The sequence below is a fragment of the Carcharhinus amblyrhynchos genome, chromosome 20 (assembly GCF_965287045.1).
Source record: "Carcharhinus amblyrhynchos chromosome 20, sCarAmb.v2.hapA, whole genome shotgun sequence".
NCBI classification, from domain to species: domain Eukaryota; kingdom Metazoa; phylum Chordata; class Chondrichthyes; order Carcharhiniformes; family Carcharhinidae; genus Carcharhinus; species Carcharhinus amblyrhynchos.
In genome coordinates, this window is record NC_137343.1 from 25672817 (window position 1) to 25688944 (window position 16128).

The 16128-nt window shown below is 41.5% G+C and overlaps 1 protein-coding gene across 3 annotated transcripts in view; it reads right to left on the reverse strand.

The window, feature by feature from the left end:
* The window catches only part of cux2b (cut-like homeobox 2b), a 332051-nt gene that overhangs the window by 155216 nt on the left and 160707 nt on the right, over positions 1–16128 (reverse strand). For all 3 annotated transcript variants that reach the window (XM_080208269.1, XM_080208267.1, XM_080208268.1), the window contains exon 3: positions 11817–11864. In XM_080208269.1, coding sequence (XP_080064395.1) covers positions 11817–11864 — 48 coding nt within the window. The remainder of the gene's footprint in view (positions 1–11816; positions 11865–16128) is intronic.

Genomic DNA, 16128 nt, shown 5'->3' on the forward strand with positions numbered 1-16128 from the left:
ATCTGCGTGGGTTTCCTCCGCATGCTTTGGTTTTTTCTTACTATCGAAAGATGTGCAAGATAGGTGATTGACCATGTTAAATTGCCCCTTAGTGTTAGGGGGATTAGCGGGGTATAAATGTGGGCTTACAGGAATGGGAATTTGTTGCAGTTGTTGTTGGTGCATGCTCGATGGGCCAAATGGCCTCCTTCTACTCAGCAGGAATTCTATGCAAAACCTTAGCCCCACCAGAAAGGAAAGTCTTTCTCACCAGTTTCTTTTCAGTTTCTAACATCAGGCTTCACTGAGTGAGGTTGCCAATCTGTGACGCCTTAGCAGGACAGGCAGCTTCCATCCTGTCAGTCTGGGCTCTGAAAGATACAAGTCAATGTCCAACTCGCCTATCTTACCGAATCCCCAAGTTGGCCATCTTTTCAAGATGGCAGACCAAATGCAGTGAGGTGGAACTTTTTTTTATTCACTTGTGGTACATGGGGGTCGCTGGCTGGCCAGCATTTATTGCCCATCCCTAGCTGCCCTTGGGAAGATGATGGTGAGCTGCTATCTTGAATTGCTGCAGTACACGTGCTATGAGTTGATGCTGTTAGGGAGGGAGCTCCAGCATGTTGACCCAGAGACTGCGAAGGAACAACGATATATTTCCAAGTCAGGATGGTGAGTGGCTTGGAGGGAACTTGCAAGTGGTGGTGTATCTGCTGCCTAATTTTACATTAAGGACTTCTGGATTTAAAATTTATACTGTTCTATCATGTATCTCATTATTTTCACTGACAGGACAACGCTTTAAGAATGTGCTACACTGAATAGGACTTACAAACTTCATTCACGCCCATGGTTCTGACAAGTTGGTCTTCCCCTTTCACTCATGGGACAAACTCCACTTTCAGGAATCTACATTTTGCTAATTAATCAATGTCGATCTTTATGAACATCTCCAAACGAGCAATGGAAAATCATTTCTAAAATTAAATAACATTGCACAGCTCCATTGGGTAAAAGTCATTAATTAGCTCAGTGACAGCAGTGCTATAACTAGCTTTACAAATACTAAGGATCACCCAGTTCCACAGAATAATATTATAATGTAATAAAGATCAACATGGTTGAATATCAATTAGATTCTGTACACCATACTGAATATCCAGGTCAAATTACTAAACTAGTTTTGTATTAGTACTTGAACATCAGCTCTAGCTAAATGATTGTGATGAAGTCAGAAGCCTTCTGGAATGCTTACTTTATATGTTATTCTCACCCCAGATGTCTCCCGCCATTCCAAAAAAGTTTATTTATTAGTCACAAGTTGGCTTACATTAAACTGCAATGAAGTTTCTATGAAAATTCCTAAGTTGCCACACTCTGGCACCTGTTCGGGTACACCGAGGGAGAATTTAGCATGGCCAACGCACCTAACCAACACCTCTTTTGGACTATGGGAGGCAACCGGAGCACACGGAGAAAACCCATACAGACACAGGGAGAACATGCAAACTCTACATGGACGGTGACCCAAGCCAGGGATCCCTGGCCGGCAGGTCCTTGGTGCTGTGAGGTAGCAGTGCTAACCACTGTGCCACCCCTAGTTAATCTAGTTATTCTAGTTAATCTAAGCACCTGATACAAAGCCCTACCAATTCTCACAATAGGGGGAGCTTCAGCGGATAGATTATGATTCCACCCTTCCACCTCCGTTATTTAGGTTCATCATGGTTGAATGTTTTATTGCGCTCTCTCTGTTTGAAAAGTGGATTGACTAGAGTTTTGTTTTCTCAATAAAACCTCATCTCCAAATTGCTAATTTACCTTCCCAGTGACAGTAAACACAAAAAGTAGGAAAGAGAGAAAGTGAGGGAAAAAGAGAAAGTGGCTAGAAAGAGGAAGCAAAAATAAAGGCAATCAGATCGCTTTTCAGTCTTTTAGCTAAGATCAAGATTTTCTGGCCATACCCACCCCAAAACCAGGAAATCCTGCCCAAGGCCAATGAACCATTGCGTGGTCCCCCCCCTGCCCCCGCCTGCTTTGATTCCCATGGCGGGCAGGACAGGAAAGCTACTCCCCTCCCCCCCTCAAGTGTCAGATCAAGCCCAAGATGGGGTGCAATACCTCATCTTGTCAGCTTGGATCTTGTTTGTCTCTCTCAAGGGACCTTGAATTGGATTCAATTGGATTTTGAATTTGGCTTTTGGAACAAGCACGGAATAGATTTGGGTTTGCCCGATCCACTCTGAGGACTGACTTCGTAACTTTAAGAATGGAGTAAAAAAAGTTTTGAAGAGAGGATAGCAAGACTGAACAATGAAAGAGTGATAGAATAGAGAGAGAGAGAGAGAGAGAGAGAGAGAGAAAGGAATAAAGCAAAGTGACAGATCTGGGATGGGGGAGAGAGAGAAAAGGAGAAACAAGAGAAACATAGAGAACATTGAGTACAGTGAGTTTCTTTTTAGTTTATTTATTAGTGTTACAAGTAGGCTTACATTAAGACTGCAGTGAAGTTACTGTGAAAATCCCCTACTCGCCACACTCCAGGCCTGTTCGGGTACACTGAAGGAGAATTTAGCATGACTGATGCATCTAACCAGCACGTTGTTCAGACTGTGGGTGGAAACCAGAGCACCTGGAGGAATCCCACGCAGACATGGGGAGAATGTGTAAACTCCACCCAGACAGTGACCCAAGCTGGGAATCAAACCTGGGTCCTTTGGCATTATGAGGCAGCAGTGCTAACCACTGTGCCACTGTGCCGAACAACAGAGAGAAAAAACATGAAGAATTATCAATAAAAAGTAAAAGGATTTAAAAAAAGGACTAAAGGGCTTTCAGAAGATCAAAAATGTGAGAATAAGGTGAGGGATGTCAGGTTTAACTCGCACTGAAGACTGTTGCATATTGAACCTAATTCACTACAAGCTAAGTGGGAACCACATTCATTCACTGAGATCAAAGTGAAGCTGGAGAAGGCAGAACTCTGCACATGGTTCTCAAGTATACACGAAACACAGCTCCCAGGCTTTCCACCACCATTGCGATTTTAAATGATCAAAAACAGCTGGCAACATACTCAGTTCTTTTCAAATATTGAAAGCTGAATGTTGAACAGCAGGACCCTGGAGTTCATTTGAAATTTCAAAGCTTACCTTTTTGACAGGGCTCTCGCCAGCTACTTCCTTCCTACAATTAATTTCCATTTCTTTTCCTAGTGTGACTGCCAGCTGATTTGTGATGTAGCAATTGCCTAAACAGTTTCTATGGTTATTAGGAGACCCAAATGGGTTCCTACAAGGATAACTAAAAAATATAATGGACTTAGAGCAGCAATAAATCGATCACAAAATCTGGTTGAAGAATGGACAGCTGTGGACAGAGGGAAAGACACTGACTACCCATTTTAATCATTAGAATGGAAGAAATAGGAACAAGACTAGGTCATCTGGTCCTTGAGCCTCGTCCACCAGTCTCTAAGATCATAACTGATCTTCTAACTCAATTCCGTTTTCCCTCTCTAACCCCATACCTAAATCACATTAAAAAATCCATTCCTCGTCCCGTATCTAAACTATGCCTAATTCTGTGTGCAGGAGACTATGGGAGCAACTGGCCTGCAAATGAAAATCCCTTGTTTAACTGATGTAAAGATTGGCAGCTTAGCTTCAACCCAAATATCCAATTTCAGCTACTGTAAGAATTTATTTGATGGACCTTTAGCATGTCCATGTTTAGCACGTGTTTGGAAGAATTAGCGCAGACTCCTGGCTTGTGTAGAGGAAGTAAAGAACAGTGAATGTTTATCAAGATATTCTGTTCACCAGACTACTATTTGGCACCTAAAAAAATACACAGTTTTAGGACATTGCGATAAAATGGGGAAAAATAAGAAATCTAAGAATTAAAAATGTATTCTGGGGGGTTATATGTTTAAAAGAAAACAGGCTATGTTTTTGAAATGGAAATTGAAAGAAAGACAGATTGGCTGAGTTGATGGAACTTGGGACACTGATAAGCTATTAGCTGAGTAACGCAGGGAATAAATACTTACCTACAGCAAGTCTGGTAACAATGGGGACGAATTTCACATTTACATTCTAAAAGATGAGTCCACGTAATAAAGGTAAGTAAAAATAACTTCTGAGAAGGTTCGCTCAGATAAGGGAAGATCAAAAGGGAAGACAGTGCATCAGAAGTAAATTCACCCTGCAGGAAAGCTGTTTGGAATCGCAGCTCACACCACAGGGAGCTATACCCTCTCCCAACAACTGGTGTCTGGAGAAGGCAGTTGTCTCTGTTCTAATTCAGAAGCAACTCCAAAAGATACCGGTGCCAGGTGTGGTGAATATTGCTGGATGGTGCTTATAGCTTTATAACCAATGGGATGTTGTTTGGGGAGGTTTACTCTGAGGCTAGGGAAATAGAGGTGTTTGGAACTGGGTAAATTTAAAAGATATTGTGGATAGCTATTAATGTAGTTAACCGAATTTTAGTTTTTTTTTGTTGTGCGTTTTACTGTTTAATAAACATTTATTTTGTTTAAAATCATCACAAATGGGTCTGGGACATCCTTCATTGGTGTTTACATCTTTCCTCACATTGTACCAAATTGCAAATTATAGTTGAGGACAGGCATTTTCTTCTGTGTTTTGGAATATCCTAGCTGTGCTCTTAACAAGAAGAATTCCGGATCGCTGTAAGTTTACAGGATTGTTTGGATCCCACAGTTCTCAAGCTGGAGCAAAGATGCAGTTCTGGATGTTTCTTGTGAAACCACTCGCCATGCTCCAGTCAGCAATATCACCAAAGTGACATAGCAGGAAGTGAAACAAACTCAACTGTCCCCATATGGGTAATAAAATTGATACCATCGTAGAAACAAAAAGAAAATGATGAGCACAGAATGTTCTTTCAGTAAAAATGTATTTTGAAAAGTGCTCCTATTTATACAGGAACAATGCTGCTGTTCTAAATATGTAGCATTAAAGTTGTTGAAATATCACAATTGTATGATAACCTTTACAGATATGAGCCTCCCATGGAGTTTTGTCAACCAAATAAAATGGCAGCTCAGAATCATCATAAATGCTTGGCCTCGGGCAGTGTGGGATCAAAGCCTTCAATGTGAGCCTCTCTGTTGCTGTGTTCATATTAAAGTGTTACTTCTCTTTGGCTGTCCTGGGCAATGGCTCAACATTACAAATGCCACTTCAGCATGAGATGCTAAATGTACAGTTGCGCTTGTTGGAGACTGCGTACATTCAACCACAAGGACCTGTTCTCTGTAGGGAAAGAAAATAAAGTCTAGATAATGCACTGTTTTTTAATAAACAAAAGCATGGGGGACAATTGCTCCCTGGTGCATTCGCTGTGGCAATGTCTTAACCAATCAGAGCTGCCTTGCCAACTAGTGAGCATCCCTTTTCTCATGCAGTATAAATTGTTCCCTGTGAAAATTGGCATTCTTTTATCTATCCTGATGAGTGTAAGCCAAAAAAAAACTCAACTTCCATACCACTCTGTGACTAAACACACAGTCTTTAAGAACATCAGTCTCCATGCCTGTAGAACAGGCCAGGATTTTAATATCAGCACTGTCAGCTCAGCAGCATGGGCCTATTTGTAAAATGTGCACATTCCTGCATTCAGAAACTCAACGCCTTGAGGCATGGTCATGGAAATCTCCTGACACCTGCAAGAATGCACTCAATCCACCAATTCTCAGAACAATAAGAAAAACACCATCACAAATCTCAAGAATAGACAGAACAAGCAAACACCTGTCAGTGGTTTCTATGAAAACCTTAATACTTTTTTAAAGTTAAGTCAACTTCTTAGAAGCTGCTAAGTGTCTCGGCTGTCATTTGGGAGAAATGAAAAGAAACTTCATAAATAATGCAATTTTATTACCAACTAGGACATTTGCCAAGATAATAATGTCAGACATCGGCAGTACATTTTGTTTGCTGTTACCAATGCTGCAGGCTGGCATCATTCCCATGCCAAACAATCCCACCAGAAGCTAGCCACATATTATACAATGTCTGGCTGCAGTACAGAGTGGAGGAGTTTCAAATGAACAACCAAGGTCAAACTCACCTGTGGAGGTTCCTATTATTGATTCACACAGTAAAAAAAGGAACCACCTTCAAGATGAATTGTTTTCAAACAAAGGAGAAAAATTGTTGCCAAGCGCAGAGCTTTGGTAATGAGATCATCAGACTAAAGGAAAGTTTATTTATTAGTGTCACAAGCAGGCTTACATTAACACAGCAATGAAGTTACTGTGAAAATCCTCTAGTCGCCACACTTCCAGTGCCTGTTCGGATACACTGAGGGAAAATTTAGCATGGCCAATGCACCCAACCAGCATGTCTTTTGGACTGTGGGAGGAAACCAGAGCACCTGGAGGAAACCCATGCAGACATGGGGAGAACATGCAAACTCCACACAGATAGTGACCCAAGCCAGGAATTGAACCCAGGTCCCTGGCACTGTGAGGCAACAGTGCTAGATGCTATGCCACCGTGCCCGTGACAGTTTATGAAACATAGAATAGCACTTTTTCCATCGCAACTTGTGGACAAAACGTCCTACAGCTCTTCACAGAAATCTCATGAGATAAAAATGTGCAGCAAGTCAATGGAGATAGTAGGTGGAGTGATCAAAACCCAGTAGGGTTTAAGGAGGAGAGGCTGATGGAGAAGCAGAGTGTTGATGGATGGAGTTTTAGAGTTTGACAGTTAAAGGTTTGGTCAATGGTGGAGATAAAAAAGAGTGACCAAAGAGTAGTCAGAAGGATGCAGGGCAAAGTGATGTTACCAAGAGAATGAGGCAAGGTCATGAAGAGATTAAAACATGTGAATTTTAAATATTGTAGTGTCAGGGAATTGACCCAATCCATCGCAGCAAGGGTGGGAAATGGACAAGAAGAACTTGGTGTGGGATAAGGTAAGTGTCTCAGAGTCTGAATGAACTTGGTTAGAGAGGATTGGAAACTAGTCAGGAGGCTGCTGGAGTAGGCAATGTTGCAAAGTGGAAATAGATGATGGCCTTTGGGACTGATATGGAGTTAGAATCTTGGCTCAGAGTCCAATGGGTCATTACAATCAATTCAACAGGCTGTGGAGGATTAATTAATGCCAAGGGTACAGAGCTTGTAGCAGAGATTAAGGTGTTGGCTTCAATCTTCCTAACTGGAAGAAATACTGGTTCATCCAGGACTATACCCCAAACTCAAATTAAGAAATGTCAACATGGATTTCTCAAAGGAAAATGATGTTTAAATAACTTGATTTAGTTAATTTATGAAGTACAGAGGATTGGTTAGGGTAATGTGATTGAAGTTGAATAAAAGATGATCGATACAATATCACATAACAGTCTTGTCAGCAAAATTCAAGCTCATGAAAAGAGACATGGATACAAGATTAGCTGAGTGACAGGAGACCAGAGAGTTGTGGTCTTTTTCACACTGATGGAAGATATATAGTGGTGTTCCCCACTGATTGGCAGGAGGCCTATTATTTCCTCTTGATGTATTTTATGACTTACATTTAGGTATTGTGGAAATGTGGAATATTTCTCTTAAGCAGGGAGTAGTTAGGATTTGGAATGCATCGCTTGAGAATGTGGTGGAGGCAGATTCAACCAACAGGGAATTGGATAAACAGCTGAAGGTTAAAATTTGTAGCATTATAGGGAGTAGGGCTAGCTGAACTGCTCTTGTGGGTAACTGCTGCAAACTTAATGGGCCAAACAGTCTCCTGTGCTATTATCATTCTATAATTCTACTGTTCCAACATGTATAAAAGTGCATCATTCGTACTGTCAATACAAGTTAAGTCAATGAGTTCATGTTATTAACTGCAGCTGACATCAAAAAGAACCATTTAGTTATGATCAGCTGTGGTTTCTAAGCTTTGAAGAACCTTTAGAAGCCAATTTAAAACTGGACTTCACAAGTACTATAAAATTAAAAATGGAAAAATGTGAATTGCTATTTCGACAGAACCAACCCAATGCAAAGACACTATCGATAATAGTCACATGAATGTCAGCTGGTTCCTCAATTCAATAAACATTTCAAAAGATACAATCACCTTAATAGATATGTTCTATCCACAATTACATTTCTTGGATTTTATCTTAATTTTGAACGATCAACTTTAAGCAAAGTTCAATATGTTGTTATCCGTTTCATCTCTCCATTAGCTTAATAGCAAGTCCAGCTAAAATAAGATCTTGATATGAATCTGAACTGCAACTTACTTCAGAACATCACGGTATGTTTCCATGAAGATGTGCAAATGCACACTGCATGTTTGTCAGCTGATACCATGTTAGCATCTTACTTGGCACTTGAAATCTGGGCATTTACCCAGGACAACCAAGTCATGCAAGAGGAGCTTGCAGTCCACTAACAGCAAAGGAAAGTTAGAGGGGACATTGACAGGACTGATTCTCGGTGCTAACTTTAAACTCCATTAACCACTGCTAAAATACTCTCTGGATCCAGACAAATTAATATAATCAACTTCACTTTCCTTTTTAAACAGTATTGTGGTACAAAGCAAGTTTGAAATTAATGACTACAATAAATTACGGTAATTGATTGCAGTTTGTCCTGTTGGAGTCTGTTCAGCTTAATTTTACCTTTTTCTATTAATAATGAGTTTTTTTATTTTGTTGCTCCGGGGTTAATGATGCGTGGCACTAATAACTATCAGCTGAGTGGTGCAAATGCTTCATCAAACCCTGGGTGTGTGTGCCGTTGGATGCCATTTACCGGCCAACATTAAAAAGAGAAGAGGTGAGAGCTTTTAGAAGCAAGCAAGATAGGAAAAGGATGGGTAAAAATGGGCCATGACCACAGAGAAAGCAGCTAGAAGGAATGGCAGAGATGTCTGCAAATTATATGGCCTCAGATCGAACAGAGAAAGGTCAGAGTGGTATTGGAAGAACTGTCCAAGAAAGGTACAATACAGCCACAACAAAGTTTCACAAGAAAACTGTATTGGAATAGTTAATGGGAATTAAAGTGATAAAGTAATCAGAGCTGGTTGGTATAGTCCCAGAATATGGAGCAAGATTTCAGTGGAGGAGTTTTTTGGGAGGTGGAATAGCAGCAGCATGATCCATCATTTTCCAAAACTCGTTGGAAACACTGAAGTGCAACAGAAAGCCCGATGGGTTATAAATGTTACACCTTCTCCCCCCATCCCAATCCAAAATACAGAAAATGGATAGAAATCAGTAACCATTTAAATTACAACTAGCATGGATTTGCCAATGGCCAGAAGTCTTTGATTCATTTGATTTTTTTTTGGGGGGGGGCGTAGAATAACACAAATAAAAGGGAATGGAAAGGAATGGATATTGTATACATGAATTTTCAGATGGGATCTGACAAGGTATTATGAAGATTTTTCAATATAAGACATGGTATTAAAGGAAATGCAACAGCATGGATAGGAATCATGAGAATGTTGAAGAAGAAATGTTGAAGAAGAAATGTTGATGAAGAAATTTTACATAAAAAATGAAGAAAGTTTAATATTGTTAAAAAACAAACAAACCTTAAAATTCTTCCTGCTGCCAGACAATGCACTGCAGCTTTGAAATTTTTTTTAATGAGCATCTTTAAAGGGGCCACAGAGTTCCTGATTTGATTTTTGGGAGGAAGAACAGAAGCTATAGACTGGATGTTTACAGGAGTCTGGCCCAGCACCCCCAAAAAAGGAGTTTAGAGGCAGCAATAAGGGCCGCCTCAGTGCTCTGGCTCTTCAGCCCAGTTACAATAAAGTAAACATAACACAACACAGCCCTCAATCCCCACACACACAGTCCACATGCCCCATCTCTACTAATTCACCCTAACTCATACCCCTCCATCCACCCCACCATGACAACTACAATGCCCATTCTCCCAGTGTACTCTATACAGACCCAATGAACCCAAAAGTAACAATAGCATGTGTGGAAAGCTTTTTAAAAAATCTTAACTTTCTACTTTCTTTAAAAAAGTGTCAATCAGCTAAACCATTTAAGTATCAACAACAGAAACTGCAAGCACTCTATGTTGTGCAAATAAACATTGTGCAATTGAGAAAACATAGAGGAAGAGTTGTCAGGTTATTTCTGCTTAGGCACAGCTGTTTTAACTGGAATAAGGAACCAGCCACCATTTGTGAAGGTCTGCGGATCTCCTTGATGCTACAAAAATCCAGCCCAATATCCGTTGCCACCAGTGTTGTCAGGTACACATGATGGAACACCATATCGCACTGAAAACTTTCACAGCATACAATTTGTGAACCAAAAATACAATACTGGGACAAATACAGTAACTCATTCATCAGAGGTGCCTCCGTAAGAAAAATGATTATGTTTCAAACATTTGGATTAATTCTCCCCGCCAACCCATGACTAATTTTTGCCTTCACAATAGCTACAGCAAGCAAGAGGAAAAACCAGAATAAAGGCAGATAGGTGAAAAAAAACTTAGGTCAATATCACAAACAACAGCAACATTGCTGGGTTATAATCTTGCTGGGGCAAGATTCAGCCAATCAATAGTTAGAAATGTGAACTAAGGACCAAGTGAAAGAGAGTCATTTGAGAGAGGAAATTATGATATTTATTAGAAGTCATCTTGGATATGATCTTAAAGACTTGGTAGGATAGTCTAACAAAAGGGACATGTACTTGGGACAGATAATGAGGCTGTCAGGTCTAAAGAAGAGTTAAAATACGAGAGCAAGTAATAGGGTCTAGAGAAGTATCTGGGTGGAGTACAGACTTGATTCCATAGTAAGGTTGGATGAGGGCTTTTTTTTTAATTTAGTTATGGGATATGGGTATCCCTGGCAGGGCCAGGATTTATCATCCAAAGCTAATTGTCCTTAAGGAGGTAGTGGAGAGCTATCTTCTTGAATACCACCAACCATCATGTTAGGCCATTTTGCAGGTTTGTTACAAGTCTCCACCATTGTTGTGGATCTGGGGTCACATATGGTCAGACCGGGTAAAGACAGCAGATTCCCTTCACCAAAGGACACTACTGAACCAGCTGGGATTTTAAACAATGGGGAAAGTTCAAGTTCCCCAGCCGCTGTGGTGGGATTTGAACTGGTCACTGGATCATAAGCCCAGGCCTCAGGATTCCTGGGCCAGTAACATAAGCACTGTGCTCACGTATCCCAATTCCTTTTCAAAGCAACATCATTTTGCTGAGCATACACCTATGTAAAAGCTTTCTTTTGACAAAAAGAAACTTCTGAAAAGACAACGGACTAACTTCAGGGCACCTTGCCAAACAGACCTTCACTTTAGAGTGACATGGTGGCACAGTGGTTAGCACCACTGCCTCACAGCTCCAGGGACCTGAGTTTGATTCCCAGCTTGGGTCATTGCCTGTGTGGATTTTGCATATTCTCCCCATGTTTGCATGGGTTTCCTGCGGGTGCTCCAGCTTCCTCCCAATCCAAAGATGTGCGGGTTAGGTTGATTTGCCATGCTAAATTGCCCCTTAGTGTCCCAGGATATGTAGGTTAGAGAGATTACCAGAGTAAATATGTGGGGTTACAGGGATGGGGTTTGGGTGGACTTGATGGCCTGAATGGCCTCCTTCTGCGCTATAGGGATTCTATGATTATATTTTATTAAAAATCCATTTGTGGGATATGGACGTTGCCGCTTGGTCAGCATTTACTGCCCATCCCCCATACGAAGGTGGGGGTGGCCATCTTGAACCACTGTACCCCAAGGAATTTAATGGAATAAAACATTTTTGTTACTGTGAACATTTAAAATATCTTGAAATAAAAACTTACCTCGGCCTGGAAGCTCTTTAGGAGAGGTGCCACCATTTCTCTAATCTCCTGAAATAAAATTGTACAGTTTAAAGGTTAAGAATTAAACTTACAATCATGCTTGCTGCACAAATCCACGCTTAAAACAGAGTGATTCTGGACCAAATCTTTTACAAAATACGTTTGGGCCAGTGGTGTGACAGTCAACAATTGTCCTCATTGTAAACTTAAGGGCCTTAAGGCCTGAGCCAAAAACAGCATTGTAGCTCTATCCCTCAAATGCTAGGTTAAATAAAGTGAGGAGATAGATCTATATGAGTACGATACTGACTGGTCCTTCTCTTTTGTTTGTGGGGGAGGAAAGTCATAGAATCAAACTGATACCTCTTCCTGTCAGGTACAGGTGCCATTTTTGATCAGAGGAGACTGCCTAATAGTTGCTGAAGCAGGAAGTAAACTCTGCATCAACATCACAGCAATGTCTACCACCATGTAAATCATTGGCATTGTACTGAAGGTCAAAAATGCTGCTGGCAGCACAGAAAGGAAATGTGGTAAATTTAATGGGAAATGAGTAGTTTTTAAAAATTATTTTCTACATGATATTTGTGCCATTCCATGAAAATATCCTTTTTTGGTGGGATCGTCAGAACAAAAGAATGTTTTATGGATATACATCTGCGAATTAATAAAGTTGCATACTGGCTACCCAAATTAGGACAGGCACACATTATATGCAAGGCAACATTTATATATGTTTATATATAAAGTGGGAAAATGGAGTTGAAGATTATCATATCAGATCAGTCATAATCTCATTGAATGGCAGAGTCAATGGGCTGAATGGCCTACTCATGCCCCTACATCTTAAGGTCCTTTGGGTAAGTTTTCCAGCTCTGTCCGCCGCAATAATCACCGTGGGAGGGAACAATTTGACAGATCATTGCCTAACAACAAGGAGTCTCTCTACTCCCCCCACCCACTCTGGGAGCTACAAGAAAATTCAACAGGGTTTTATTTTTCAAGATCCTCATGTGGCTGAACGAAGCTTCAATTGGGGCAAGAAGTCCGTCCATGAACCTTCTGGCCACAGACTTACTCAGGGCATAAATGGGAAGGTAGTAGGGTCCCAGCTCGCACACTGCAGCCCAATTAAGTGCCTCCCGCACCTCCAAACCCACCTGAGAGTGGGCATTAAATTCTGCCCAAATTGAGAGATACGAGAATGTTGCCTGGATTGATTTTCTAAGCCAAGATCCTTTCTTACTAATGTCATTTTTATCATCACGACTACCTTCTTTTCCATTCTGTCTCCCCTTTTGAAGTGTCGTGTGGTCCTGGAATATTTATTTTCCCAACATTGTTCACCTTGCAATCATGTCTCTGTAATGCTGATGAGATCTATTTGAGTCAATAGTTATTATTATAGATGCTCTGCACATTCAAATAAAAGTAGATTCAATTTTATTTTTCTATTACTATTCTCTGCACAAACCTTAACTCTCCAATGCAGTATTACCTCCTGTCCCTGTCAGCTCATCTTCACGCACTTCATTTTTTTCTCAACTTTTATCTTTGGATTTCTAAAGCTTCCTGACTCAAACTCTCCTATTAGTTTCTCCTTCTTTGGCCATATTTGCTGTTGCACTCTTGCAAGTATACCCACTGTCCCTTCCTGCCACACTCTGGTTCCATTACCCCACTGCCATCCGACATTATTGCCTTATCCTTTCTCTTTAAATTTCTGCATCCCTCCATGTGTGAACCCTCTCCCTCTACTATTTAGATTAAAGCCCACTCAGCAGCCCCAGCTACACAGCTCATAAGGATGCTGGTGCCAACCCAATTCAGATGAAGTGGACTTAGTCTGGATGGCTATTTGTCAGTCACAATGAGCCAAAGAGTTTATATCCGTGCTGGGAACTTCCATGATTCCAGGCATGAAAACAGATGAGAAACGCTCAGCAAGTCAGGCAGCAACTGTAGAGAAAGAAACAGGCAGAGGTTCCTGGGAGCTATAGCGATGGTCCAAACCTTCTGAATAATATCAAAGTCGGTGACTTTTCATCAGAGCTGGAAAAAGTTAGAGGTGTACCAGATACTCAATTGGGACATCTGAAAAAACACATTAAAAGAAATCTCCCATTTGTTGGTTGACAGACCACCTCTACTCATGCACGCTACATACACCAGGAGTTGAGTTAAATATCCTGTTCAATTTAAATCATCAATAAAGGAAGATCTGCTCAAGAGAGCAGGATAACCCATAACAGGCAGGAGGGTAGGGGGAATATAAAACCACTATAAACTTCTTTGAATTATGAGCTTTAGATCAATAGATCCATTACATTCAGTAGCAGAAACACACACAAGTTTGATGAAAATGACTTTTGACAATTCTTTCTTTCTTCTCCTCGCCAGAACTATGGATCAAAACAGTTGGTAGGGGAAGCAGTAGAACGGCAAATAGGAACATCGGAATTAGGAGCGGCAGAAGGCAATTCAGCCCTTCAAGGTCACTCCGCTATTTAACACGATCATGGTTGATCTTATCCTGGTCTCAATCCCACTTTCCTGCCTGCTCTCCATAGCCCTTCATCCTGCCTTTCATCAGAAATACACCTATTTCTGATATTAAAGGAGAACAAATGCCACAGTTGGGAAAAAGACAATCAAAGTGCATTAGATGTTGGGGTCTGGCCCCCAAAATGGATAATGGAGCCCAAGTGCCTAACACTAGCATCAAACGTCCTGAGTTGAAAATGCAACTGTATCAGCGCAGCAAATCCAACTCATATTTAGCTTGTTCCATTAGTGATTGTGAGACACTTTAAACTTTACCAATCATGACTCTCAAATTCATTGTACACAGGAGAATAATGTGAATTAAAATGATTTCTCTGTGGATATACGAAGTGTAATGCACTGTCAGTGCACGCTGTGGTCAGGATTTAGTTCCAGCAACAGGGGCTCCCCCCCCAACCCCCCCCCCCCCGGCCAACACCAGCCCCGCATCAATCCCATGGGGGGAGACCCAGTGCAATTCAAGGCTTTCAGGCACTTAACTGGCTACCATCGGGCCTTCCCTACAGTCAAGTCCCCAGTGGAAATCCTGCTCTCGGGACCAGCTGTTCTCCGCTGCCAACAGCATCACCCAGAGTCCAGGGGGTATCGGGGTGGGGTGGGAATCAGAGGTGGGGGTCGGGGGGGCACTTTTGTCAACCTCCTCCCTAATGCTGGTCCCTTGATTGGCCGCTGAGTGCCCATCAACAAGGGACTCCCTCCAATGAGGGAATCCAGCAGAGTTTGTGGAGCGGGCTTTGGAATGCACAGGAGAGCCTCGCGTGTCCTGTCAAATCCTTGAGCCACCACAAAACTCTGGTGTGTTCAGGGATAATTGGTGCCAAGTGGTTCATTAATGAACTTAGTTAACATACTGCCACCGGAAGGTGAGATTTCCTCTTCATGCCCTTTTCGCTCCCCAACTTAAGTGGGGACAGTTTTCCCAACGCTGGGAATCTGATGTGGGCACTCCTACCAATTCTCCTGGACTCCCACCATCATGCCTTCTTCAGCAGCTCCACTAGATTCTCCCTTTCCCTCTCCTTCCAAGGAACTTTGTAATAATATTCCACATGGACTGCATATAGAATCATAGAATCCCTACAGTGCAGAAGGAGGCCATTTGGCCCATTGAGTCTACACGGACTACAATCCCACTCAGCCCTATTCCTGTAATTTCATATATTTACCCTGCTAATCCCCTGACACCAGGGTCAATTAAGCATGGCCAATCCATCTAACTTGCACATCTTTGGAATGTGGGGGGAAACCCACACAGACATAGGGAGAATGTGCAAACTCTACACAGGCAGTTAGCCAAGGCTGGAATTGAACCCAAGTCCCTGGCATTGTGAGGCAACAGTGCTAACCACTGTGCCACCGTGCCTCCCCATTAAACACTAACGGGACATCAAACAGAAGGAAGCCTTGGAAATTGGCAGAACACAGAATAATTTGATCTGTTCTACTTAAAACAAATTTAATCATTAACAATCATGCTCATCCTGTACTGTGAGCTCCTCTGTTCCACAGCTCACCTCTTTGCAATCCATCAAAGCGAACAGAATAGAAACTCTGCAGGTTTTCAGACTCAAGCCACTAGTTGTGCTGACCTCTGTTGAGCAGAGGATTAACTGCACACTTCCAACCTGTGCAATGGTCTTGGATTGCTTCTCCAGTACAAGAGTAATTTCCAGAATTTGCCTTTTAATTGTTCATTTTGAAATGTTTACTGTCTATGTGAATAAATCTTCCTTTCACACAATAACTT